The 27,886-nt window shown below is 43.6% G+C and overlaps 1 protein-coding gene across 3 annotated transcripts in view; it reads left to right on the top strand.

The window, feature by feature from the left end:
- RAB44 (RAB44, member RAS oncogene family) overlaps nt 1–26,551 on the top strand; it is a 32,163-nt gene extending 5,612 nt beyond the window's left edge. For 2 of the 3 annotated variants that reach the window (XM_083617913.1, XM_083617912.1), the window contains exons 2-16: nt 2,062–2,283; nt 3,419–3,530; nt 4,396–4,558; nt 5,222–5,368; nt 7,285–7,375; nt 9,275–9,370; nt 10,862–11,046; nt 11,689–11,737; nt 12,655–12,749; nt 15,305–16,485; nt 18,391–18,472; nt 18,558–18,672; nt 20,850–20,951; nt 22,470–22,546; nt 23,745–26,551. In XM_083617913.1, the coding sequence (XP_083474039.1) occupies nt 2,089–2,283; nt 3,419–3,530; nt 4,396–4,558; nt 5,222–5,368; nt 7,285–7,375; nt 9,275–9,370; nt 10,862–11,046; nt 11,689–11,737; nt 12,655–12,749; nt 15,305–16,485; nt 18,391–18,472; nt 18,558–18,672; nt 20,850–20,951; nt 22,470–22,546; nt 23,745–23,832 (2,778 nt within the window). In that variant the 5' untranslated portion in view covers nt 2,062–2,088 and the 3' untranslated portion in view covers nt 23,833–26,551. Of the gene's footprint in view, nt 1–1,625; nt 2,284–3,418; nt 3,531–4,395; nt 4,559–5,221; nt 5,369–7,284; nt 7,376–9,274; nt 9,371–10,861; nt 11,047–11,688; nt 11,738–12,654; nt 12,750–15,304; nt 16,486–18,390; nt 18,473–18,557; nt 18,673–20,849; nt 20,952–22,469; nt 22,547–23,744 lie in introns of those variants that run through there. The other variant, XM_083617914.1, reaches the window with a different exon arrangement.
- Nucleotides 26,552–27,886: the final 1,335 nt, after the last annotated feature.

Genomic DNA, 27,886 nt, shown 5'->3' with positions numbered 1-27,886 from the left:
TCTCGACTGCTGAACTTTCTTGATTTTAAAGCTTATTATGCTAATCTACCACTGGCCTATTAAAAAGGTGTTGCTTGAAGCCCAAGGTATCACAAAAGCTTGCAAGGTTTCACGGATGATGAGAATAGGGGTATGCTTGAATAATCTCTATTCTCCAATCAAGGATCATTTGGTGAACACCACTGTCTCCTCTGTTTTATATGAGTGAAGACTGTTCACCTCCTGTGTGTTTATTTGCCCAGCAATAATCTGTCCTCCATGCACTTAAGAGCCAGCTGTGTGTTTACTGTTTTGGTTTCAGAAAAACATAATTGTTTCAGAAAACAATTGTTTCTGGTTTCAAAAAAAACCACAGTTGTTTCATAAATGGTATGTTATCCATAAACCTCAGTAGCCGTTGCATGTGAAATGGCAGGTTTTGTGCTCTGTGGTGCCTTAGAATGCGTGCACATAGATGTACCTTTGTGTGCATTGGAGACAATGTGCATCCATTTCTGACTCAGATGTTCTGCTTCTAGAGAGCTGGGGTTGGGAGTTGAGCCCTAAAGCATGATGACATCAGTAACTCAAAGCTAACCACATTTTAACTTGAAAACAAGTAGTGCCCATCCTTGCCAAACAGGGAGGATTGGAGTGAATGCAAGTCCAAAACAGCCATAAACTAGAGACGTAGCACAACATATGTGGCAGCTGTCACCAGGTATATCCTGTCACTTCCTTTCCTGATCTAGATAAGGATTCTTGGTGCAGAAGTTAAGATTGCAATGTTGGCTCGTGCACTGGATCAATGTTGGTATCCACTGGCAAGCTGGGAACCAAAGTATGTTTAGCCCAATGGTGGCTAATGTAGTGTCCTCCTAATATTTTGGACTACAATCCCCATCATCCCTAGCCAACATGGCCAATGGTCAGGGGTGATGGGGGTTGCCATCCACAGCATCTTGAGGAAACCATGTTGGATACTTTTGATTTAGAACAACGAAGGAAATGGCGGAAGAGGTCTCTTTGGATACAGTGCAAATGGGGAGCCAGGATTAGCGGATGCTTGTAAAAAAACCCACTTGCAAATAATTACTCCCCAAGTGCAAACAGCCTGGGAAATATTTATAAATTACCGTAATAAGCTCACTGACATGTGGTCTGTTTATGCATTATATTCTCTGACTGGCAGTAACTGTAGCTGGTCTGCCTCAATGAGAGATCTTTCCTGCTCTCCTTTTAATTTGACCTTTGACCTTCTGCATGCAAAGTTAAGAGCTACAGCCCCTCCATAAAAAAGGTAAAGGAACCCCTGACCATTAGGTCCAGTCATGACCGACTCATCTCGCTTTATTGGCTGAGGGAACCGGCGTTTGTCCGCAGACATGTGGCCAGCATGACTAAGCCGTTTCTGGCAAACCAGAGCAGCGCATGGAAACGCCGTTTACCTTCCCGCCGGAGCGGTACCTATTTATCTACTTGCACTTTGACGTGCTTTTGAACTGCTAGGTTGGCAGGAGCAGGGACCGAGCAATGGGAGCTCACTCCGTCGCGGGGATTCAAACCGCCGACCTTCTGATTGGCAAGTCCTAGGCTCTGTGGTTTAACCCACAGCGCCACCCGCGTCCGTCACAGCCCCTCCATATCTGGGAGTTATTTTTCTTTTCTTTTAGGCCTTCCATGTGCCATAAAAAGCTTACCTAAATATATAATAAAGTCAGGGAGAGCTGATGTCTGTCCTAGGTAGGCAGAACCTGGGCAATCTTAACTGACCAGGCAAATTTTCTGCTTTGTAACTCACCTGGGGCAATAGTGCGTTCTGCTCCTAACCTCAGCAGCTCCTGATGCTTGCTTGCAAAGTGGGTTTAGTGTAGGCATGCAGATCCATGAGCAGGCAAATGCATCACTGCTTTACAGCTGGCACAACCACCAGCCTTCACAGGTTCAAGATAACTAGGAGGAGAACCTTTCTGCATCACACGTCATAAAGTGCCGTGTGTCTCTAGCGTGCCAAATTATGAGGCAACGGAGGATATGAAAAAGGATTGATGCCCCCGCTCCCTTTCCTTCCTCTTTCCAAAGAACTGAATGTAAATCTCTGGGAGGGCCATGGATAAGCAGAGGATGCCTGGCAGAAAGTTTGGGTCGAGCCGCCGGAAGCAAGCGAGAGGGACCTGGGGAAGCACACGGGTATCTTCGATCTCAGAGGAAGAGCCATGCCTTTCTGAACTCATGGAAAAAGTTCGGAACCTCTCCCAGGGACATGGAAAAAAGGAAGGTTTCATCATACGAGCTGATATGCAGGTAAATTGGCGGTGCGTGTACGTCATGTGCTTTTGAGGGCCACATGCTTCATTTTTCTTGCTGGAAGCTTCAGACATGCTGCCTCTTGACAGTGGAGGTAGAATACCTTAATGATGGATGAGAAAAGGCCTGGCAAAAACCCTGATCACAACTTTGCCTTATCATGGATCATTCTGTGTGACCATAAGACAAATAATTATCATCTTAACATTATTTAGGTGTCTATGACCCTGCATTTAGAATGAAACGCTACGACTCTTTTCCACTCGATGTTATGATGTTGGGTCTGCTAATCAGACCTTTTTATTGTCCCAGGCACTGCTAATGCCAATAAGAGCCTGTAGACAGGAGATCCAATATACTTTGTTTATTCAATTGAATAAAGCGCACAAACATCTTCAAAGAAAGGGAAGGAAAATGCCGGCCACGAGGACTCTTGTGCCAGGCTTTTAAAACATTGATTTTTCCCTCTCTCCCACTTTCTCCCTCCTCCTTTCTTCCATCTGCTTTCTGATTGGTTAAGACTTACAGCTTATAGATTTCCCAGAATGCCCATTTCATGTCTTACTCCTTGGCATGTGAAGGAGGGGAGCACACACATCACATGTGCATTTAGATTAGCCTTAGCCCCACCCTGGGTTTGTCTTCTAATATTCATGAGATCCTAATAGGCTCCAGAACATGTGCAGAGTCCCCAAAGTAGCACCTGCTATTTCTTTTTGTTATCTTGGATTGTCAATCTTTCACTCTTAGGCGCCTCTTGGCTATCTACAGGCCTTGAGCAATAAAATGCCTCCTTAACACATTCCAGGCAAGAGTCCCTAACAAATAGACAAAGGAAGAGATTCAACTTAAAAAGACCAGGTTAATGGACTGCAAACTTAATTAATTAATTAATTAATAACTTTATTTATTCTTTAGCATAACACTTGATAGGTTCTCCAGCTGGGAAACAGACACAGCAAGCACAGTTTTATACAGCTGGTTATTTTATATAAAAACAGGACCAGCAATCATTTCTGACCCCGCAATGACACTGAGGGCACCTTTTTGGCAGACCGAACTGTTTACTAGCCGTCTTGAGAACAAAGGGACTGATATCAGGGCCTTAACTTCACATTTGTATTGTTTTCAGAAATTGGAGGCAGACTTTCCTTGGAGCACCAAAGAGCTGGAGCTTGTGTTTGATGGCCTGGATACTGACAGCAAGGGCTACTTAACCACAGAAGAGTTCACTGAGGGGCTTAGTATGCATTGCTTGAGTGTGTTTACGTTACACTGATGGGGTTGATAATGTGCAATGTTTGTCTGCAATCCTATGCACACCGTACTTGGCAGGAAGCCCCCATTTGGAGGGAAGTGCAGAAGTTTGGAGCAATGGTTGCTGTGCCACCCCGACTGAGGATGGTTGCTTCTCATGTTTGCAAAGTATTGCAGCAGCATCCACATTATTATTATTGTTTTATTAGTAGTGGTCACTCCATTCGCAAAAGTGATTCAAAGCGAGTTACAGAAACAAACATGGAAAATAAGATTAAAAACAACCTAAAATGCTCACCGATAAAAGAGTGAGTCCAACTCAACCCAACCCACTGAAAAGATAAGCAGAAGATTAACATCCAAAAAGCATGGGTCAGTGGAAATATCTGGTGTCCAAAAAAAGATAGGGATGGCATCAAGCATGCCTTCCTGGGGAGAGCATCCACAAACAGGAGCAACCATGGAGAAGGCCTGTTCTTGTGTTGCCAACCTCTGCACCTTTGGGAGCAGATTGGGAGGCGTAAAAAATTCCAGCCTGTATCTGCTGCCTCTGTCGCCTATTTAATCCAGATTTACCCTTTCCGGGTAAAACAATCCAACCAGGAAAAGGAAAATGCCCACTGTTGCCTGCCAATGACCTGTCCACAATATTAAGCCCCTGTCTGGAAGCCTCTTGATTCTGACGGTCTGTCTAGATCAACACGAGGATCAGCAGAGTGCTTGTGGCAGTTGCTCTGGCAGTTGTCTCATCGTAGGTATTTATTTTGTCCTAGGGGCCAAATACTGCTTTGAAACTGTTCTGTGTTGCACCATGTCTGTCCAGAGGTGTGATTTTCATTGTCCATGTGGCAGGGTATTTTCTGAGCTCACAGACGGTGGCAAGAGCGCACCGGAAGAGAAAGATGCCTTCCGTAAGGGCTCCTACCCACCTGTCTCTGGAGGAAGCTGATATAGAGGAGCAAATGTGCTTTAAGGCCTTCCTAAACCAACTGGGAGCTGACAACATCTTTGAAGAGTAAGTGCATGCAAACCTTTTGCTAGTTTTATACTGAATCTCACAACACAGGATCCAGGCAGAGGAGGAATAGGGAATAAGTGAAAGAGTTTTGGTGTTGAATGTTGCACTTAAGCTTGAGTTACTATATGGGTTGTGGAAGTGGAAAGTCTGTAGGAAGATGCTCTGGATCTTGAAGATCATGTTTCAACACCCTGAGTTAAGAAAGTAGCTCTTGGGGCTTGAAAGCTGGGATTAGTCCTACCATTGGGTAAAGGGAGGCAACTACCTCAAGTGCTGTGATAAAAGTGCTGTGGGTACAAGCACAAAATGGCTGCCACGGGCAGCTAAAAAAAGAGGTGATGGTACTTGATACCAGTAGGTACACTCACAAAAAGGCAACAGTAATAGTTAAAATGGCCTAGACACTTTCCTATTTTATCTACTAACTAGTTATTTTCAAAGTGACACGCATGGCGATAAGAGGTATTTCAGCTTTCGCAATAGCTACTTTACAGCCCCGTTGCCTTATTGATCCACATGCTTGTTCTTAGAAAGAAACAAAACTGCTCTCGGATCCTAAGAACAGTTGAGACAGGCTGTCCCGATTGAGAGGTCCCCTGAGGAATTCAGGTGGATCAACAGAATATTCGCTGGAAAATGAGACAATCTTCTCTCTTGCAGCCAGTCAGAAATCTGGAAGATTTGGGTGCAGCTCCGACAGGATGAACCACATCTGCTGGGAAACCTGAAAGAATTCTTGGCTAAAATGACACACTTGATCAAAGAATCGAGGGGCGCAAAAGAGACACTGCAGTTAATACTGAAAACGTAGGTCACTGGATGTACGAGTGAAGCGCGGAAACTGCTTTCATAAATGCAGCTTTCTGGAATGGGTAGAAAGACTCCGGGAAAAGGGAATTTGGAACCCAAAGGGTAGAAAAGGTTGGAGTGTTTGCATTTGTAGAGAGAATAGGGGGGCATACATAGCTCAACAGAAGAGGCTGTGGTTTTCCTTCAGAAAAGTGTTCCCCAACCTGGTGCTCTTCAGGTGTTCCCATCAGCCAGCAAAGCCTTGCTGGATGGGTCTGGTGGACGTTATAGTGCAGGGGTAGGCAAACTAAGGTCCGTAGGCTGGATGCGGCCCAATCGTCTTCTCAATCCAGCCCATAGACGGTCCGGGAATCAGTATGTTTTTACATGAGTAGAATGTGTCCTTTTATTTAAAATGCATCTCTGGGTTATTTGTGGGGCCTGCCTGGTGTTTTTACATAAGTAGAAAGTGTGCTTTTATTTAAAATGCATCTCTGGGTTATTTGTAGGGCATAGGAATTCGTTCATATTCCCCCCCCCCAAATATAGTCCCACCACATGGTCTGAGGGACAGTGGACCAGCCCACAGTTGAAAAAGGTTGCTGACCACTGTTATAGTGCACCATACTGTATCTGAAGGTACAGTACTAGGTTGGGAAAGGCTGTTGTGGAAAGGCACAGGCAGACCTAGCGGACAGTTAGGTTGGTCCCAGCCAAAGGCACAGGCTGGGGGCGGCACAAAAATTGCACCTTGGTGCCTCAGTGGGGAATCTGGCCACTGGCATGGACCTTTGTAGCAGCCCTCCCCAGTCAGCCATCAGTGTTGACAGTTAGTTTGTGCAGTGGGGCTCCCCATGAGGGCACCTCTACTTGGCCCTGTGGCGGCTGTTCCCCGCTCTCTTCTCACCTGGCTAGCCCTGAGAGCGGCCTTTCAGCAGATGTGGTGACTGAGAAACGTCAGGCGAGGATTTTAATTTACCACTGCTGATTCGCTTTTCCCTGGTTTCTTTCCCACCTTGACCAGCGCATGCACCCCTGCATGTTTACCCCAGAGAGCAAGGGCCATTGAGTTAAGTGTGGCTTACTTCTGAGTAGAGTGTGCACTGGGTGCAACCTTTCTTCTGGTGCCTTGTCAGAAGTAATGACAAAGCAAGCAAGGTATTGTCAGAAGGTCCTGCCCTCTGGCTTGCCAGATTTAGGCTGCTATCATGTGTACCCACTTTCCTGGGAGTAAGCCGCATTAAACTTGGCAGGATTTACTTTTGAGTGTACATTTAGAGGATTGTGCTGTTAAACACCCAGTTTAAGAATCATTTGTAATGATTGAATTATGTCAATCTTTCTCTGGAGCTGGGTGGGAGGTGCCGATACATCTCCTTGCCAAGGGAGCCCAGGTACGGCTCTGGTCACAGGTTCAATTCCTGTCATCTCCTTTTAAAGAATCAAAGTGCAAGTAGATAAATAGGTACCACTCTGGTGGAAAGGTAAACGGCGTTTTGTGTGCTGCTCTGGGTCGCCAGAAGCGGCTTAGTCATGCTGGCCACATGACCCGGAAGCTGTACGCCGGCTCCTTCGGCCAATAAAGCGAGATGAGCGCCGCAACCCCAGAGTCGGTCACGACTGGACCTAATGGTCAGGGGTCCCTTTACCTTTACCTTAATCTCAGCATAATTTTCCAGTCCTGGCCTAACACGGAGCCATGTTGAGATCAGCAAATGAAGGGGCCTAGGGCCAATTCTGCTCTTTTAAGGCACATGGGTAGGTACTGTGGTTCTTTCCAGATATTGCAGGCTTTGACTCCCATCCTCCAAGAACGTGGGCCAGTCTGGCTGGTGCTGATGTGAGCTGTAGCCCATAACGTTTGGAGGGTAACCATGTTAGCCACCTTTAAACAACTCTGCTTTAAAGCCTTCTTGTTTGCTCCTCTGCCCTAGACGAGTGGCTGATCACAACAAGGAGGTGCAGCAGTTATATGAGGAGTTGGAACAGCAAATAGACAAGGAGACAAGACGGCTGCAGCTTGAGGTTGGTGCATAACTGGATCATGTGTAATTCCTCAGATTTATGAGAAGGGGTGTGCTAGAGTTTTCCTTTTAAGTTCCTGCCCTCTCCCAAAAGCTCAGGGTGGATCACACCATTTAAATCACCATTTAAATCCTCGTTAACAACACATGATGGTGTTGTTCTAGTGCTGCACAATGACCCCAGGGGCAGATGCCTCATCATAAGACAGTCAGCAGGAGAGAGAGCTGTGAAAAAGGACTCTGATCCAAAACATGGAGAAGGAATAAGGCTGCAATCCTATGCGGAAGTGAGCCCCCTCGAACTGAATGGGGCTTGCTTCTGAGTAGACGTGTAAAGGATTGTACTGTAATCGTCTTTCTTTCTAGAAAGCATGTTCTCAGAACCCTTGTGTGGGCAGAGGAGAACAATTCCAATATAGCCAGCCCCACCTGCAATTAGGGATGGAAGGACCTTTCAATTCCAGTTCTCACAATTTCTCATTATTATTTTTTTGAGTCTTAAATTCAGTTTGCCACATTTTGCAACAACCTGTGCTTAAAAAAAGAACCCTCATGAAAATTCACCAGCAGTTTAGGACAAAGTTCATAGATGCCTGCCTGATTTCTTATGGGAGGGGGCACCACTCAGTTGGGCCACTGCACTGAAGACGTGGCTCCTCGTTGACATGAATTGTTCTTTGGATACATGGGGAACTAAGATGATACTCTTAGGCAGTGCTCCCCCCCCCCCCAGAAAAATAGGTGCTGGGACTCACCTTGAAGTTGTTACAGTAAGTGCCACACTTTTTAGCAACAAAACAAAAAAAGGAGGTGCCCGTACTGTGTACTCTTGAGTACCCCTTGGAAAAAAGCACTGCTCTCAGGTCTTTGGCAAACATCTCCCTCCCAAATATATCTAATGTAACTAGCTTTCTTAAGATGACTATTCTCCATTATGAAAATTTCACTTGTAGGATTTTTTAAAAAAGGATATTATAAAACTTATAATCCCAGGGGCCTTTAGAGTTCCTGATTTCTTATAAAAGGGCAAAAAATATTAACATTTGACTATACAGTGGTACCTCGGGTTAAGTACTTAATTCGTTCCGGAGGTCTGTACTTAACCTGAAACTGTTCTTAACCTGAAGCACCACTTTAGCTAATGGGGCCTCCTGCTGCTGCCACTGCGCCTCCGGAGCACGATTTCTGTTCTCATCCTGAAGCAAAGTTCTTAACCTTGAAGCACTATTTCTGGATTAGCGGAGTCTGTAACCTGAAGCGTATGTAGCCTGAAGCGTATGTAACCCGAGGTACCACTGTACACAGTGTGATTTGGCTTGATGTCATTGCACAATGGGAAATTCAAAAAACCAACCAGCCATATAACACTTCACACAAGGCACTAAAATGTCGCGCAATTTGTTCCATCTGTGAAGACAGAAATTGCATGTATATTGTAGTCAGAGTAGGTTTCATTCCCCCCCCCCCTGCATTATTCTATAATATAATATATAGAATCTAGATACTAACAGCAAACTCATTATCCAAATATGGATCTTTATGTAGAAAAACCACTAGCATCCACTCCAAAGAGGGAGATATCAGAAGGCTTAGGAGAATCCCAAAGTTTGGATAAGTACAAAAAATACGTAGAATAAAATTCAGGGCAGGGGGAACCCCAAAACAGCTCAGTGGGGATTGGACATGCCTAGTGGGCACAGAATGCTGACCAGGGGTATGGTGTGGAAATGGAATGGAGTATCCTAAAAAAGGATACGGTTGTCTGAAAACATGAACAAGAGCAAACCATGCTGCAACTTTTTGTTGCATGCTCTATTTGTGCTTTGACTCAAATGCAAACAGGCTTTATGTGTGAATGCTCCCTGGAAAGCTATAGCTTCACCACCTTTGTTTATTGCAGAGTAAAACCCAAAGTCAATTCCACAGCGTGGAGATGAAAGAACTGTTGGATGCCAGGGAAAGGGAAATACAGCATTTCCTCGATGTTCAAAAAGAGGTAAGGTTATCCATGTGACATGAGGAAACAGCACCATCTACTGGAAGCATCTCCTCTGGCTAAAACAAAAGCACCATCCACATGTAGGGTTGCCATATGTCCTCTTTTCCCAAGACACGTCCTCTTTTTCATGATGAGAATCTCCATTCAAGTTAAAAGTTGAAGTCGGCAAATGTGTCCCCTTTTTTGCTCTTCAAAATATGGCAACCCGACACACACAGCTGCTTGCAGTGTGGCTGAATATTTCTGATATAGTCAACATGATTCGCCAACATCATGACCTCCTGGTATTGTTGGACTATCGATCCCATCAAAGGATGGAAACTGTAGTCCGGCCATATCTGGGGACACTGCATTGCTTCCAGTTACTCAGGGACCATGGCCTTCTTTCACTGAAAAATCTATCACACCATCGTCCAGTAGTGATGTATGGAAGTGAGAGCTGGACCATAAAGAAGGCTGATCGCCGAAGAATTGATGCTTTTGAATTATGGTGCTGGAGGAGACTCTTGAGAGTCCCATGGACTGCAAGAAGATCAGACCTATCCATTCTGAAGGAAATCAGCCCTGAGTGCTCACTGGAAGGACAGATTCTGAAGCTGAGGCTCCAATACTTTGGCCACCTCATGAGAAGAGAAGACTCCCTGGAAAAGACCCTGATGTTGGGAAAGATGGAGGGCACAAGGAGAAGGGGACGACAGAGGACGAGATGGTGGGATAGTGTTCTTGAAGCTACCAGCATGAGTTTGACCAAACTGCGGGAGGCAGTGGAAGACAGGAGTGCCTGGCGTACTCTGGTCCATGGGGTCACGAAGAGTCGGACACGACTAAACGACTAAACAACAAAATTGTCCAGGCACAATAGGGTATGATGTTTGATACCCTGAGATAAGGCACTCCAGGAAGAAGAATCCTGGGAACTATAGTTTATGTTTCACAGAACTACCATTCCTAGCATCTTTAACAAACTACAGTTCCCAGGATTCTCCTTTCTGGAAGGGAGAGGAAATGTGCTTTCAATGTATGATGTGAATGCAGCACTTGTTAGCCTCTAGCCCTGGTCAAAATGGCTTCAGTCTCCAGTATGTGTGAGAGAGAGAAAGACAGAGAATGTGAATCAAATGCAAGGCAGATGTTTTCAGCTGTTTCATTACTTTTCTACTGACCACCTGAAAGGAGTTTGAGAACCTCATGTCTAAGAGGCTTGCCCATTTTACTTGTAGAAGGGTCTAGCCCATGCAGAAAATAGAAATGTAATAAAGTAAATGAAATGAAATGTCAACCTCACATTTCCTGCAAGGTTCTTCCCCCATTTTTATCCTCACAAGAAGAACCCCATGAATGTAAGTTAGACTGAGAGACAGTGACTCTGTGAGCTTTGATGGGATGAGGGTTTGAATCCTGTTCTTCTAGGTACTAGTCCAGCACCTTAACCACCACACTGCTAGTTTTCTTTTACTGCATTGAACACTTTCTATACTCCTTTCTCAGCTTGAGACACAGTTTCTCAGCCTTAGAGAAAAGCAGCACATGGCCAGTACCCAAACTCAGGAGCTCAAACAAACCAACAAGGCCCTTGAGGACCAGCTACAAAAAACTCTCAATCAGCTTCAAAAGACCCAAAGGCAACTGGATTTCATGAGGGGTAGAGTATCTCAGTTACACAAAGAAGAGAGGTGAGTCCTAACCACCACAGTGTCACCTTTTTTTTTGGGTGGGGAGGATACACTGGAGAGAACCCCTTTTGTAGCCTAACTTGTGGCAGCTATTTCATTTGAAGGCTTTCCAAGGTTCAATGAACTAGCTTTGATCTGGTGGAAAAGAGAGTGGCTTCCCCAGATACTGGGAACGAAGTGTTGCATCATCAGAACACCTACGGCCCCTGACATCTGTTCATTCATTCCATTAGTCAGATTTGATGATGAGGTAAAAGCAGAATAGCTCAGCAGACTGGACTATTTGCTGCCCCTTGGAAAGGTTGGTGGTGGTTAGGCTATTTTGGCCATTGCTTCTGGCAGGGATACCTCTTCCTGAGGTATACCTCTCAAAAGATGTCACTTTTCCAAAAAAGCTACAGCATAAATTGAGTGGAGCAGTTCTGCTGTCCCTCACAGCCCCCTTGAGATAATATGCACTTCCTGCTTGCACTGTCCCACTTCCTGTTGGCACCATTGCATTTCCTGTTTGCATCCCACCACCTTCAATATATGCCATTACATGCATTGCGGCACTATTGCTGCTACTAGGCTTGTGCCCCTGCAGAAGCAACACATTTTAGTATACACACAGTGACCATGTATCCCTTCTTTCCTTGGCAGTGGCAGATCGCCAGAGGAAGTCTCTGTCAAGACTGCTCAAAGTCAACAGGTATTTCTTAATTGTTCACCTTGCATCCTTTGTCACTCAGAACTGCCCCCCCCATGGGGTGCCACCATAATTAGCAGCCTAAGTGTTGCCCTGGAAAGGTGGCCTAGCTATGAGTACTGTATATTAATGCATCCGACATAGTGCTTTCAACCAGCAGATAGGATTATGGGAGAATCTAAGCTCTCATGGGCCCTGGGGATAGTATCTAGCACCCTACATGTATAGTAGCACCATTAGAGAAATCCAGTTACATTAAATCAGGCTTTCCCAAGCATCTGTTAACCAATGCACATCTTTTCTTCTGAACCGAAATTGGAGGCACGCTCAAACTATCCAAAATGATTAATGCAACACAATCCTTGGGAAGTAAGGCCCCTTAAGTTCAAGGGTGTGTGTAGAGGATTGCAACCTTAGATCATGCTCCTGTGCACACTTACCTAGGAATAAGTCAATGGGGCTTCTATTGGAGTCTTTTATATCATAATTGATTTTATAAAACTTATATACCACTTGATTGTATGTAGAAAAACCCCTCAAAGTGGTGTGTAGACATGCATAGGGATTTACAGAGGGAAAAGAGACCAATTTTCATTAGAGGCTATCTCCCATATCTCTGCATGAGTCAGTGTTCTGGACATGCCTTCTGTGCACTGCAGATAGAGGCAAAATCAGAGCAGTGACTTGTGATGAGATTCAACAGGCAGCCTCTTCTAAGTGTGAGCGATTCAGTTGCATGTCTGTATCAGCACTGATCCAGTCTCTCCTCCCCCCACATGTGTGATTAGAAATAGGCAAGGCCAGTGCAGTAGATCATGCAGAGATTCAACAGGCATCGTCCCTCATAAGTGGATACTGAAATTGGTAGTAAGTGATCCTTATTTCTTTTTCTGCCTTTATCCCATTGTGATTCTTCTAAGGGTCATCTGAGTGCAAATGAGATGAGCTCCTCTGAATTGGTAGGCAAATTTGGATACAATCCGAGTGAGGATACACTGGACAGCTCTGCTCAGAAGTAAGTACCAAATACTCCTTTAATACATTTAAGTGAGGAATGCTAGTGGCAGCGGTCTTTGTTGAAGCTGGATCCATGCTCTGGCACTGAAGCAGTTACGTTATTTCTGTCCGCAGCCCTGATATTCTCATGACCTTTCACATACAACGCACCCAGAAAGCCAAAAGCATGTTTGAAAAGTATCCTGCGGCCAAACAGATTAGATTAGATCAGATTTACCGTAATATTTGTATGCAGCTTTGCCAATGACAAAGCTGATCTCAAAGTGGTTCAACAACAATAAGCAGAGCTTCCCCCACTGACATTCCATCATTAGACAATTAATAATAATAGTAATAATAATAATAATAATAATAATAATAATAATAATAATAATGTCCCACCACATTACCAAGACATTGCCATTAAAGGGTTGCCAGCCCCAAGGTGAACCTAGTACATTCATTTGTTTTGTCTGTCTAGCTCTTGAAAATGCCTCAGAATTAACTCTGGCAGACTTTTTAGCTCTCCCCCATAAAATCAAAATACTGCTTATCAGTGGATTGTAAGGAAGAGCTGTGGAAACAGACAGAGTTTAGAGTACGGTTGATCTTGAAGATTCTCATATTCTTTAGCAGTTTAATAAATGCCCTGTTACCTCATTTTTGTGGAATGACTCTTAGTTTACCAACATGTTTCTCTTTGGCCTTTTGCTATACATTACTGCTTTCATCCCTCACTGTGTTTATAAGAAGAAACATGCATGCTAGAAACAGATATACAGTGGTACCTAGGGTTAAGTACTTAATTCGTTCCGGAGGTCCATTCTTTTTTTTTTTTTAAAGATATTTATTGAGATTTTACAAAAACATAAGTTTACAAAATAGAAAAAAGTCATATAGAAAGAAAAAGATACAAAAAAGAGAACATACAAAAATACATAAAAAAGAAAAAAGAAGAATAAAAATACAAAATACAAAAAACAAATAGATAAAAAAGAATTAAAAACACATCCGTTTTTTGTAACTTTAAACTCATTAGCTTGTTTCCTTGGCCTCCTCACACCTCCCCTTTTTGTATTCCCATTTAAATAATCAAATCAGCAAATCCTTACCCTCTTTCGTTTATCTTAACTCTATATCTTAACATATTATAACTCTATATTTTCATCCATTATCAATTCATTTTTGCATATTCTTATTAACTTTGTTGCTAATGCCACTTATTTTCAATCCAACATCATTTTAACATTCATTAATTTTACAGTGTTTCTGCAGATAGTCTTTAAATTTCTTCCAGTCTTCTTCCACCAACTCTTCTCCCAGGTCTCGGATTCTGCCAGTCATTTCCGCCAATTCCATATAGTCCATCACCTTCATCTGCCACTCTTCCAGGGTGGGTAACTCTTGTGTCTTCCAATACTTTGCAATAAGTATTCTTGCTGCTGTTGTTGCATACATAAAGTAAGTTCTATCCTTCTTTGGCACCAATTGGCCGACTATGCCCAGGAGAAAGGCCTCTGGTTTCTTCAGGAAGGTATATTTAAATACCTTTTTCATTTCATTATAGATCATCTCCCAGAAAGCCTTAGTCTTTGGGCACGTCCACCAAAGGTGAAAGAATGTACCTTCATTTTCTTTACATTTCCAACATTTATTATCAGGCAAATGATATATTTTTGCAAGCTTGACTGGTGTCATGTACCACCTGTAAATCATTTTCATAATATTCTCTCTTAAGGCATTACATGCCGTAAATTTCATACCGGTGGTCCACAACCGTTCCCAGTCAGCAAACATAATGTTGTGACCAATATCTTGTGCCCATTTGATCATAGCAGATTTAACCGTTTCATCCTGCGTATTCCATTTTAACAGCAAGTTATACATTCTTGAAAGTATCTTAGTTTTGGGATCTAACAGTTCTGTTTCCAATTTTGATTTTTCCACCTGGAAGCCAATTTTTTAATCCAAATTATAGGCCTCTCTTATTTGATAATAATGAAGCCAGTCTCGCATTTTATCTTTTAATTTCTCAAAACTCTTGCGGAATGACTCTTAGTTTACCAACATGTTTCTCTTTGGCCTTTTGCTATACATTACTGCTTTCATCCCTCACTGTGTTTATAAGAAGAAACATGCATGCTAGAAACAGATATACAGTGGTACCTAGGGTTAAGTACTTAATTCGTTCCGGAGGTCCATTCTTAACCTGAAACTGTTCTTAACCTGAAGCACCACTTTAGCTAATGGGGCCTCCTGCTGCCGCCGTGCCGCCAGAGCATGATTTCTGTTCTCATCCTGAAGCAAAGTTCTTAACCCGAGGAACTATTTCTGGGTTAGTGGAGTCTGTAACCTGAAGCGTATGTAACCTGAGGTACCACTGTACTCAGTCTTTACTCTGCGAAAGCAGCAAACATAAGAGCCCAGAAGTCTTGCTGGTGATTGAGTTAGCATTTCATAGGCCCATGAGATCTTGATGTTCTCCAGCAGGAATTGTCCCCTTCTAAGGCCTTGTTTCTTACTTTCCTTATCTTGTACTGAATGAGTGCTGCTCTATCCATCATTTCCCCATAGGGCACCTGGTGGTGTGGCATCAATGGCCAAAGCCAACTCAGAATCTAGAACTACTAGAGTGATCTCCATTGAAGAGGATCCTTGGGTAGACTCTGTTGTAGAACCAGAAAAATATTTCCCACAGGAAGTCATGGACCAAAGCTCTTTGCTCAGAGAGCTGAATGATGCCATAGCAGCAGTAAACAAGGTGTCTGAATCATCAAACAATCCACAAATAGATAACTTTGGTTTTCAGTTCTTGGGCCAAATTAAAGAGAATGGAAATTCTCAGCAAAGAAAAATGCAGGAAAAAATAACTCCATATGATGCTAGCTCCAGAAACCGCGATCCACAGAAGAGAAGTGCTGAGGCTCTTTCTGGTCGAGCTTCATGGCAAAGAGAGGCTCTACTTCAAGAAAGACTAACTTGTGTTCCGGAGGTGAAGAATGCAAACATCTCTGAGCCAAGAAGGGAAGTCAAAACTCTAGAGTCAAAGCAGAGAGGATGTATTCTTGTTCCTGAAGTGCAGTCTTCTGTTTATAAAGAGTTGACAAGTCCAGCCGGTGACTATAAAGAAGACTCGATGCAAGGAAAGACTCTCATTTTAGAACAGGCAATCCAACTTCACGAGCAAGTTTTAAAGTGCAGTGGTATCAGCCGGACTCAATGGCCACCTGCAGATTCTGAGCCGAGAGTGGTAAAGCAATCTCCAGAAATTAAAACATCAGAGAAAAAGAGACCTGAGACTCAACACCCATCAGTGGAAGATACGCCGCCTGCTCATTCCTCACCCAGAATACTCTTACCCAAGTTGGATAAAGGATGTGAGCCAGAGATCTCCGTTTTCCAAAACCACCAGTTAGAGAATATGCTCCAACCAGAGATGCAAACACAAACCACGGAGGGTCTAGAAGTAACATTATCAGAAGACAAAAGAGAAGGATGCATGGATTTGCCAGGGTGTAGGAAGAACCAAGAGGTCAGGGTAGAAATGGATGAGGAAACAAATGTCAAAGCAGAAGCTGCAGACTATCCAGTGGATGTGGATGCAAAAGCAACTTCTAAAGACACCACAGCTGTTTTCTTTTGTCCAGACCACATGTATAATGTGCTCTTTGTTGGAGACTCTAATGTTGGCAAAACGTCTTTTTTGCACCGACTGCAAGATGATTCCTTCGATGCAAATATGACTGCGACTGTAGGTATGAATCAATCTTTCACCAGCAGGTAAAAAGAGACACTGTGTCGTCTCTCCCATAGGAGACAACTCCTAGGGGCCAAGATATTTGAGGGAGCCAGGACCCCCCAAATTGATGGGGATTGCCATTCAAATGGTGTGTGTGCAGTGCATCATGTGATCAGTTATGCAGGATGGGGCTTACATGCCCCCCCATATTTGATTCAAGTTGGCACCCCTGGTCTCTCCCCACCCCTAGGCTAGATGTGTTTTTATTTCTAAGGCTCCTGGCTCCATGGGGTGTGTTGTCTCTGTTCTAATCTCAGTGAGCATTTGTGTGTGGAGATAAACCTCCTCTTCCCATGCACTGTGTTTGAACCAAGAATTGGGCTCCCCGGTGCCCATCTCTAATTAAGAAAAAATAAGATAGCTAGTTGCCTGCCATGTATTTATACTCCAGTTTGGCCTATATTTTTGTATGATTAGGCCACTCTTGGACCTGCTTTCCATAAGGAGTGGCAGTGACCCTGAGCTCTATATACAATATAACACTCCAATATTAGAGATTGACCTGCATTTTTCTTATTGTTGGTATTATTTTGCTTGAAGTTATACTTTTGAAAAGAATATCACCAGAGATATTCCATTATTTTCCATAATTGAGCATGGTTTTCTTAAAAGAAAACATTCACTTGAAGGAAAGAGCATGGTTTTAGAATGAGAGGAACCAAGTGGGAGTTGAGCGACCGATTGTCTTGTAAGTCTGTTGCAGGCATCTGCATAACCAAAAGCAAATTAGAAGACATAATTTGTTTTCCTGCCCTATTTGGGGCTGGGGAACACCACCCAGATCACTGTTTGTCTGCCTATGCAAGGTAATTGGTCCTAGGGCGCATTCTAAAGGCATGCAATGTCATCGCTTTGCTTAAGCTAAGTAGGTATCGGTCCAGTTAGTGTCTAGATGGGTGATTGCCTGGGAACAATACACCCACCAACTTGGGTTCTGTGAAGACAGGTGAGATATAAATGTAACAGAATTGAAACAAATAAATAGTTCAAAGGAATTTTTTTTAACTCTCCCTGTGTTAAAACAACTACGCCAAAACCCTTGCTAAGCTGGCAAATACACCGAGTCATACCAAGAATCAGCTCCAGCTTTTCAACAGCCCTTGGGCAAGATGTCCTTGGTGGGCTTTCTTCCCTGAGTTGGTCTACCTCCTTTGCTGTCCCATCTCCCTCTGGGCTCACATTTGCACAACCGCCCAGAGAGAGAATGCAAAGCCAACTGAAGGATGCTGCTCTGCTTCCTTACTCTTGTCGCTTCATGCATGCTCAGAGAGGGGAGCGACAGCAAGGACGAGAAGTAGCAGGGCTAGTAGGAGGCTCTGGGGTAACGGTGATCCCCCTGCAAGGGTCTTGGCCTTGGCAGATGCCCAGCTACGCCTACTCCTGATGCCTGACCTCCTCTGTCCCACCATCAGTAAGTTAAATTTAACCAAATGGCCACAAGGGGTCCCAATCCCAATGTAATTTGAGCCATGTAGAAATTCAAAGGACTGCAGCAGGAAGAGTATTTTTTATCTATAGGGCATTTCCAGCTCATTTCCTCCTAGCGTGGCCTTTCGGTTTGAATGTTCTCCTTTTTTTATTTGTATGAAGGTTAGTCAACTCTAAAATGGAAGGACGTCAAATCCATTACTCCGTGTCAGGTTTTACACCTGCAAAATTCAGATAATAAAACGGAACAAGTTTCTCAGTGTTCTGGTACCTTTGCTTTTATTAATCTCCCCAAAATTCAGGGATGGAAATGCTAGAGCCCTGCTGCGTTTTATTCTTATCAGTACAGTTCCAGCTTGCGGTTTTCAGCTCTTTGAAGTGGTTGGAGATGTGAAGTGAACTTGATTGTAAATGGCTGCAATGTATCCCTTAGGAATGGACTATCGGATCAAAAACCTCTTTGTGGATAACAAGTGCTTTGCTTTACGCCTGTGGGACACAGCCGGCCAAGAAAGGTAGTGTAAGGTGCTGCATCTAGAAAAAGAAAGAAAGAAATTATAAATATGTTGCAGAAAAAGTACACATTTCTCCCCAAAACAGATACCACAGTATCACCAAGCAGTTCTTCCGGAAGGCTGATGGAGTTGTATTGATGTATGATATCACCTCAGAACATAGCTTTACAGAGGTGCGGTACTGGATGAATTGTATCCAGGTAAGGAAAGCAACTCTCTTCCATTATTGGTTGGCTTTTGTTTTCCCTGCTTTAGCTCTTGGTGATTGGGTGATTTCATTGTTGAGTTTGGACAATGCAGTCCTGTGTGTGTTTAATGAGAGGTAAGTCTCACTGTGCGGGTGGCACTGTGGGTTAAACCACAGAGCCTAGGGCTTGCTGATCAGAAGGTCAGTGGTTCAAATCCCTGCGACGGGGTGAGCTCCCATTGCTTAGTCCCTGCTCCTGCCAACCTAGCAGTTTGAAAGCACGTCAAAGTGCAAGTAGATAAATAGGTACCGCTCCGGCGGGAAGGTAAATGGTGTTTCCGTGCGCTGCTCTGGTTCGCCAGAAGTGGCTTAGTCATGCTGGCCACATGACCCAGAAGCTGTACGCCGGCTCCCTCAGCGAGTAAAGTGAGATGAGCGCTGCAACCTCAGAGTCGTCCGTGACTGGACCTAACGGTCAGGGGTACCTTTACCTTTACCTTTTAAGTCTCATACATTCAGTTATGTTTTCTTCCAGTAAAGGTGCTGAGGACTGCAGCCTTATCCACCTCTCTATGGTGTTATTCCCATGCCATGGGCTTAGCCAAGGGGGGCAAGGAGGGGCAGCTGCCCTCCCAAAGCAATAAAAATACACAAAAATACATGGCTATCTGAGGTTCTGCCCCCCCCACCAACAAAAGGCCTGCCTCCCTTAACAAAAGTCCTGCCTCCCAAAAAAACACCAAAAGTCCTGGTTACGCCCATGTCCCGTGTGGCTACAACTGTGGACCTGATTAACAACAGTACATGCTGAGTCATCATGAGATACATTTCCTGACTCGTTCTTGTCATGGAAGTTGCAAACTAGAAAAATCTGTACTGCTTTTTTTAGTATATATGCTAGAAAGTGCATGATTGGTAATTAAAATAGCAAAGGGTCCATGATCATTAGAACTAATAGATGCTGGAAAAGCACAGATGCTGGAACATACATGAGTGCTTTTGCTTGGCTGGAATGTCTCACTGAACTACAGCAATGCTTTTTTTTTTTTTGCTTGTGTGGATGAAGGATGGAGAGTTTTGTGTGTGTAGAAACGTCTGGCTTTTGCATGGTTGGAATGTACCCTGCTATACAAAGGTAAGAGTCAGATCTGTTGCTATGCCCACTCTTGCCTCTGGCCACACCCACCATGGCCATGCAGTCCCCAGAAGGTTACTCAGAAGGAAGTGTGGCCTTTGGGTTGAAAAGGGTTTCCCATCCCTGGGACAGAATGTTGAACTAGAATCAAATCCTGGGCAAGAAAATTCTTCCACCCATAAAATGGGGGCCATTCCTGGTCAGCCTGAGCTTCACAAGACTGTTATGAAGTTTTACTTACTTGATTTTTTTAGTCACTTTTCTACCACAGAGTGACCCAAAATGACTTAACGTTAAAACCAATTGAAAACATCTAATAATTTCTTTAAAAGCACATATTTTTAAACAGACACAACAGATCGGGACCTACTGATCTCACTAAAAGAGGTCACAATACCACCCTTAAAATTAAGAGCCAAGATTTGAGTAAAGAGAAGAGTTTTTGCCTGGCACCTAAAGAAAAAGACAGCACTGAATAGAGCATTCCACAAGTAGGGGCCACCAGTGGAAAGGCCCAAGCTCATGTTGCTACCCCCCAAACCTCTTATATAGGGGGCAGATGAAAAAGGGCTCACATGATAACTGGGTTTATGCCAGGATGTGGGGAGAGGCGATCCTTGAGACCCGAGCAGCATTAGGCTTTATAAGTCAAAACCAGCACTTTGTATTGATCCTGGAAACAAATTGGTAGACTGTGCACTCCTGCTAGAATTCATGCTATATGTTTAGACTGTCTGCCCCATAATTCTATGCCACAGAATTCTATACCATCTGCAGTTTCCAAACCACTGTTTAATGAAATATGGGAAAGATTTTGCCTATTCTAAGAGATATGGCAACTCAAGTATCTAAAATATGGATGCAAAAATGAGTTGAGAGAAGAGGACCTCTCATATTTTCAACATACTTTGGTTTCCTTAATTGTCAGGAACTAGGAAGGATTATTTTGCAGCCTATCCTATTTGTAGCCTCTGTAGAAATGCAGTAGACGGTCCTTTATTGCTGTCATTTTGGTTTCAGCTCATATTTGAAGAAGCATGTGCGTTTCTTCACAGGAAGGAGCAGAAGATGGAGTTGTCATCCTTCTGCTTGGTAACAAAACAGACTGTGCTGCAGAAAGAAGAGTCTCTTCAGAGGACGGTGCATACTTGGCCAAGGTCTACCCTTAAGCTTTCCTCTTATCTTTGTAATTCCTTCTCCCCTGAGTTTGGCAAACCAAAACAAAGTCAGAATAAATTAAAAGTAATATAATGTAGTGCTGCTTTTGAGGTTGATTGATTTAGGCCAGAGGCATAGGAAAAAATCAGATACACATATATGACTCATGTGTTCACCTATGGCTTGGAAGTGACCACAAAATCATAATGCTCGCTTCTTCTGATTGCTTTTTTTGCTTCTCCTAACTAAATCCAATTGTGCTTAACAACATCAGGATGTAGGAAGAGCCCTGCGGGATCAGGCCCCAAGCCCATTTAGTCCAGCTTCCTCTTTCCAACATTGGTCAACCAGGTGCCTGTAGGAAACCTACAAGGATATTAGCTTAGTAGAACTGTGCAGCTTGTGATCCTCAGCAACTTAGTTGCAAGGATCATATGGATTCTTGATTACCAGTTGCAGCTGACGAAAACAACATTTTGAGGGCAAAAACCACCACACAGTTAAGAAACAAACTAACATGCATGGATTTTTACTGGGTGGGTGGAGTTGCCATTAAGATGGTGGTCAGGAGTCTTGGGACCTCATCAAGAGATTGATGCTCTGGTGTAGGTGAACACATGGGGTTTGCAGGGCTCATTCCGTGTTTTTCTCCATAGGCAATGGCATGGGGGGGACAGAGACAGGCTGCCTTTTATATCTTTGTTAGGGACGCAGGCGGCTCTGTGGTCTAAACCACTGAGCCTCTTGGGCTTGCTGATCAGAAGGCTGGTGGTTCGAATCTGCTCAATGCTGTGAGCTCCCCTTGCTTTGTCCCGGCTTCTGTCAACCTAGCAGTTCAAAAGCATACCAGTGCAAGTAGATAAATAGGTACCGCTGCGGCGGGAAGGTAAATGGCATTTCCGTGTGCTCTGGTACTCATCAGGGTGTCCCGTTGCACCAGAAGAGGTTTAGTCATGACCCAGAAAGCTGTCTGACAAACGCCGGTTCCCTCGGCCTAAAAGCAAGTTGAGTGCCACACCCCATAGTTGCCTTGGACTTAACTGACCACAGGTCCTTTACCTTTACCTTTATCTTTTAAACCATGCACCTTTGTCTGAGTCTTGACTCTTTTATGAAGAGGTAGGATAACTTTGATGGAGAAGTAGATTGGACTAGTGAGGATTGGACTAGTATTTTGCATTCCATGGGCATGGATCCTTCCCACTCCCCTGACAGCTCACTCAACATAAGCCTTTGCCCAAATGTCATGAATAATTTGCTCTGTCTGTGGATATGCAGTAGCAAAATTTGCCAAGATAATTTGGTCAAAGATGAGATGTCAGGGGTAGGGTGGATCTCTACAGCAGGAATAGAGTCACGTTTGATCATGTTCATGGTAAAAATGTGTAGCTACGAGGTCAGGTGGTGGAGCTGAAAGTTGTTGTGTTTCCCCAATTAGGCATAATGTTTTTCAACTGCCACTGCTTTAAAGGATGTGCATTTGTTTGTTTTGCTCTCATATTTTTTTTTTTTGCCAGGAGTATGGACTCTCATTTAATGAATGCAGTGCTGCCTTAGGTCAGAATGTGACTGAATCCATGGTCAAATTGGTAAGGTGGGTAACTGGTGGCTCTTCAGCAAATAGCATGGACTTGGTGTGGCATGGGAGCTGCAGCAGATGGTGTGGTGGGGCTGTGTCATTCACCAGATCTCTGTACAGCTGAGTTGATTCAGCATACTGGGACTTGGAGCAGGAGGGGTGCACAGTGAGGATGGCATGGTGCAAACCTGCTGGCAGGAGTGCCAGATTGGCTCCATTAGTGTGTTTGCACCATGCCAAACATGCTGCCATCATGGTACAGTCCAGAGACTCAGCCAAATGGAGGTACACTGCTGGACGGGAGTTGTTTTGTTTGCCATGAACAGCAGCACAGACAATAACCAACGTAGTCACACAGTCATTATAACAGCAATAGATGAGAACATCTTGAGGGGGGGAATGTGATGTCCCAGGTACCAAATATAGAACATCGAACATTCTACAAAGGGATGATGCAGTAAATTATTATGCATAAGTTTTTCTTCCGGATAGGAATTTTGTAACACAAGAAATAGCCCATCCATATTTCAGTAAACTGTTTTTAAGGACTGCCTGAATGTGATTGAAATTGTACCTATGTTCACACAGAACACTAAACCTGGGTTTAGAGGTACATGGGTGACTCAGCTTCCACAAGCCCAAACATTGGCCTTACAGTGAAGCATTAGGAATGTAGGCTGTTAAACCTTTTGCACACCCCATTTAGTCCACTTGCAAAGTGCTCTTCTCATTCTACCCCTCTTCCGGTGAACAGACCACACACTGTTAAATAAATTTTAAATGCTTTATGAACAAAACATTACAAAGGTCAGATTCATGCATTTATGCAAGCAGCAGTAGGAGAACAAAGGCAGAATACTCTTGGGTAGAAAATACAAATACAGTGTTCCAAATATGAGCTGTAAGCCTGGAGCTTGCTTAGATACATCTTCCTTAGCCAGTGGCGTGGTGCAGAGAGAGAGGGAACAGGAAGAGAAGACTTCACTTCCTCCTTCATTGGAGAAGAGGGGGTGTGACCTAGCTGAGTCTAGGAAACTAAATCTGTGGTCTTTACCCCTTCTTGCACCAACTAGCAGTCATGCAGTTATGTTTGACTGCAATTTCCCACAAAACCATGCTTTGGCATTGTGTGAACACAGTGTGAGAGCTTCTGAAAATCCTCTAGACTTGAGCAAAATACTTAACATGTTTCCCTCTATGTTTATCATGTCAGGTTGCTGAAAACTCATGAAGATAAGTTCAAGCAGGAGATTTTGGAGCTTCCAGCGCCATCTGGAAAGAAAAGAGGATGCTGCTCATAACCAAAAGGCAAAAGATGAGATGTTTAAAGCTAATGGCTTTCAACAGATCCTTGTGGCTGTTATGCGGTTAGACATGTTTTGTTCCCCCCTTGAGTCTGGTGCTCAGTCCACCTTATATAGAATGGGAACCTTGCCAATTTACATTGGCCAGATTTTACATTGGTGTCCCAAGGCAGCTTTCAAACCTTTTATCTCTCCAGATCTGTTCTTTGCTCTGTAAACTTTCTTGACAACAGGCCAGAGAAGAATCTCTAGTTCATGCCAGTAATTTCCCCCTCCCAATACCAAGCTAGTTGCTATAAGCAATTATCTCCTGAAAGATGTGCCTTATTATGCCAATAATCAACAAACATATTCTGATTCTGAACAAATTAGTTGTTTGCTCCTTCTCTTTTCATTCTTATATAACTCTGTAAGCTTTGCATATTAATACACTTTCAATTCCTGTGCTGTTATGGTTGGTAAATTCTTTCTCAATGTTTTGTGTAGCATGATTTTGCTGTTAACAGCGGGGTGGTACTTGGAGTAAAGTATTAGAAGCTGATCTGAGGGTACAGGCAGGTTCATATAGGACAAAGCACTCACTAAAGCACATGGTCCTCAACAGTTTTACAAATATTTTAAAATAATAAGAATAATCAGTACAGATTCACTTTTAGAAAAAATCTAAGTATGTGGTATTCAAGTTAAACAAGAACAGTTGCAAAGCTATAATGTTTTCAGCTGGAAAACTGTAATGCAGAGCTTTCCAAACCGTGTGTAGCAACACGTTAATGTGTTGGCTGCAGTGTGTAGGTGTGTTGCGCGAACACTCTTATAAGGGGTTAGTTTAACCTCTGGTTTGCTAGCAAAACTGAATTACTGTGTCGCAAAATGATGCATGTCTAAAAAGTGTGTCACCAACATTAAAAGTTTGGAAAGCTCTACTGTAATGTTATACGTTTCCAAGCACAATTCAAAGTGTTGGTGTTGAACTTTAAAGCCCTCAACGGCCTGGGCCCAGTATACCTGAAGGAGTGTCTACACCCCTATCGTTCTGCCCGGATGCTGAGGTCCAGCGCCAAGGACCTTCTGGTGGTTCTCTCACTGCGAGAAGCAAAGCTACAGGGAACCAGGCAGAGGGCCTTCTCGGTAGTGGCGCCCACCCTGTGGAATGCGCTCCCATCAGATGTCAAAGAGATAAACAACTATCTGACACTTAGAAGACATCTGAAGGCAGCCCTGTTCAGGGAAGTTTTTAATGTGTGACATTTTAATGTATTTTTAATTTTTGATGGAAGCCGCACAGAGTGGCTGGGGAAACCCAGCCAGATGGGCAGGGTACAAATAATAAATTGTTATTGTCAGATCCCCTGCTCCTTTTTACCACCCTTTGTTTTTCCAGCATCCATGTATAGCTGGGGTGCTACACATAGACAAAAAAGGTTTTTTGTAAATGCTATTTCAGTCATGCACAGAAGGCGGCGCTTTTTTTGCTTCTAGCTACCCTTTTCCAAAGGGATATAGCAGAAGGTGACTGTCTTACAATTGCTTGATTTTCTCCGTAAGATGGCAGCAAACACAATTTAAAATTCACCATTGATTGTATTAACAAGGTTGGGTCAATCTGAATTTCTTCCAATTTGAATTTCTTGAAATCTGTAAACAACTTAAAAATCAACAACGGTGAAATTAGTTTTCTAATGAAAACAGCTGTTTATAAGCAAATTCCACAAGTATGAAGAAAATCCACATGCTAATCATAAATCAGCCTGTAAACAAGAACAAAACACTGTGTTCAGTGTCTGTTCAGAGATAATGACAATAATTGGAGCATAAATAGTGCCAAGTATGCTGCATTTTAAATATTGTTTTGCTTATAATAATAACTTGTCTCTCGATTCTGCTACAGCTTTGGACTTGCGTTTGCAGGCTCAAAGATTAAAATATCATACCATCTGACAGGAAACATCAGCTTAAAAAATATTCAGCTTTGTAGCTCTAAAATATTTTTTGATGACAAGGGTGCTATTTTTGTGGTCATCATAGATTCCCAACTGGGAAGTGAAAATTCTGCAGAAATCTGGCCCTCAAATGAATACAAAGGGAAATGAATAATAAAGGAATTAAAAGAAATGTGAGGGGGCAGCCTTGGACCCTCCGTTGGAAAAATCCCTGGGATGGATTTTTTTTTTAAAGTCTCCTGGCATGCACCCCCCAAGCCTAAGGCCAGGATAAAGATGTTAGGGCAGGGGTAGCAAACATGGTGCCCTCCAGATGTTGTTAGACTCGAGCTCCCATCAGCCTATTTAACAATCAAGGATAATGTGAGTTAGTCCAACAATATCTGGAGGGCACCACATTGGCAATCCTTGTTAGAAGCTTGAACAGGCCACTAAACTCTTCATCCCCTCCCTGCCAACTCAATCTCTTTTTCTTTTTCCAAGCTTTTTCCACTTCAACTAGAGCAAAGGAGTATGCAGTGTGAAACATGCTATCACTTCTGGACTGAAAGAAAACAGAGGAGCTTTAGCATATTGTGTTAACTGGCCTAACAATTCCTGTGTTATCAACTGTTTGCTGGTTTAACTGGTTAATTGGGTAATTATTATCACTGTACTCCCCCCCCCACTGCATTTCATTTCCCTTTGACCTCACTGTTTATAATTCCTCGCACCCCACCCCATACCTGCAAGTCAAGATAACAATTTAAACTTCCAATAAAATGGACTGTAACCCATGCAAGTGTATGCTATTGTGTTAGTCTTTAAGATGCCACAAGCCCTATGGAAATCTCAAGATTCTGTACAGCACAGAAACATAAGAACAGTCAGTGGCCCATCTTGTCTAGCATCCTGTTCTTATAGTTACCAACTAGATGCCTGTGGCAAACCAGCAAGCAGAATTTGAGCAGAAGAGCACTCATTCGTCGTGTGGCTTCCAGCAACTGGTATTTGAAAACATTGCTGCCGCCCGACCATGAAAGCAGAGCATAGCCATCATGGCTAGTAGCCATTGATGGCTCCATGAATTTGTCTAATTGTCTTTTAAAGCCATCCAGGTTAGTGGCCATCACTGTCTCCTGGGGGAGCAAGTTCCATAGTTTGACTATGCACTGTGTGAAGAAGTACTTGAAACCATAGGTACTTGGGTTTTTATTTTATTTTTAGACACATATATATTTCTGCTTACTTAGGGATTCCTAGGAGTATATAGAAATCACCACCTTCTTTTTGGGTGCCCCAATTTTTCTTGCAAATAGACATGCACTCAAGCACCTAATGGAGGGAATGAGGATGATGGTTCTTAGCTATAGCCTACTTTCCTGAAATGACTGAATGAATGTTGAGGCAATCGCCAGAGAACCTGTTTGAAAATGTCATGTACCAACCCTGCTACACTATGAGCCCAGGGCTGGCGATGAAGACTGCAGTTCCGTGGCTCTTACTACTTGGAAGTATGACAGCGGACTTAACCTCCACATACAGCATTTTGCATTAGGTTTGGTCTCACAGAAGCCATCCTGGACGACATTCTTACAACTATTGAAGAAGACAAGTAGTGCAAGCCTATATGTGTCTGTTCAGAAGTAAGCCCCCCCCCCCCCCGCCCCATGAATTCAATGTAACTTCCTCCCAGATATCTATCTACCTATCCATCTGGGACGAAGCCCTTTCATTCACACCCTAGACCCGTGCTTCCCAACGTGGGGCACACGCCCCACAGGGGGCAATTTGATTTTTAAGAGGGGCAATTCGAGAATGAGTTATTAACAGTTAATGGTCTTTTAGGCTTCCTCCACGTGAATAGGAGTTCACTTTTTGAATAATAAGAATTATATGTCAGAGGAGGGGGTGGGGATAAGGATTTTAGAGATGCCTAGAAAGGGCATGGCCAAAAAAAGGTTGGGAACCACTGCCCTAAACAGAGGATGCCAGGCAGCATCCCGCTGCCAGTCAGTGTGGAGAAAACGGGCTCGGCGGGTTTTGACTCAGTTGAGTCCGCTTCCTCGGGGCGCAAGCCCCGCTGACCACCAGGGTGCGGCCTTCCTCGCGAGTAAACGCCCACGTGACGG

Source organism: Podarcis filfolensis, assembly GCF_964270895.1.
Source record: "Podarcis filfolensis genome assembly, chromosome: 6".
NCBI classification, from domain to species: Eukaryota; Metazoa; Chordata; class Lepidosauria; order Squamata; family Lacertidae; genus Podarcis; species Podarcis filfolensis.
The sequence above is the reverse complement of the archived record's forward strand: the minus strand, read 5'-3'. Positions and strand labels throughout refer to the sequence as shown.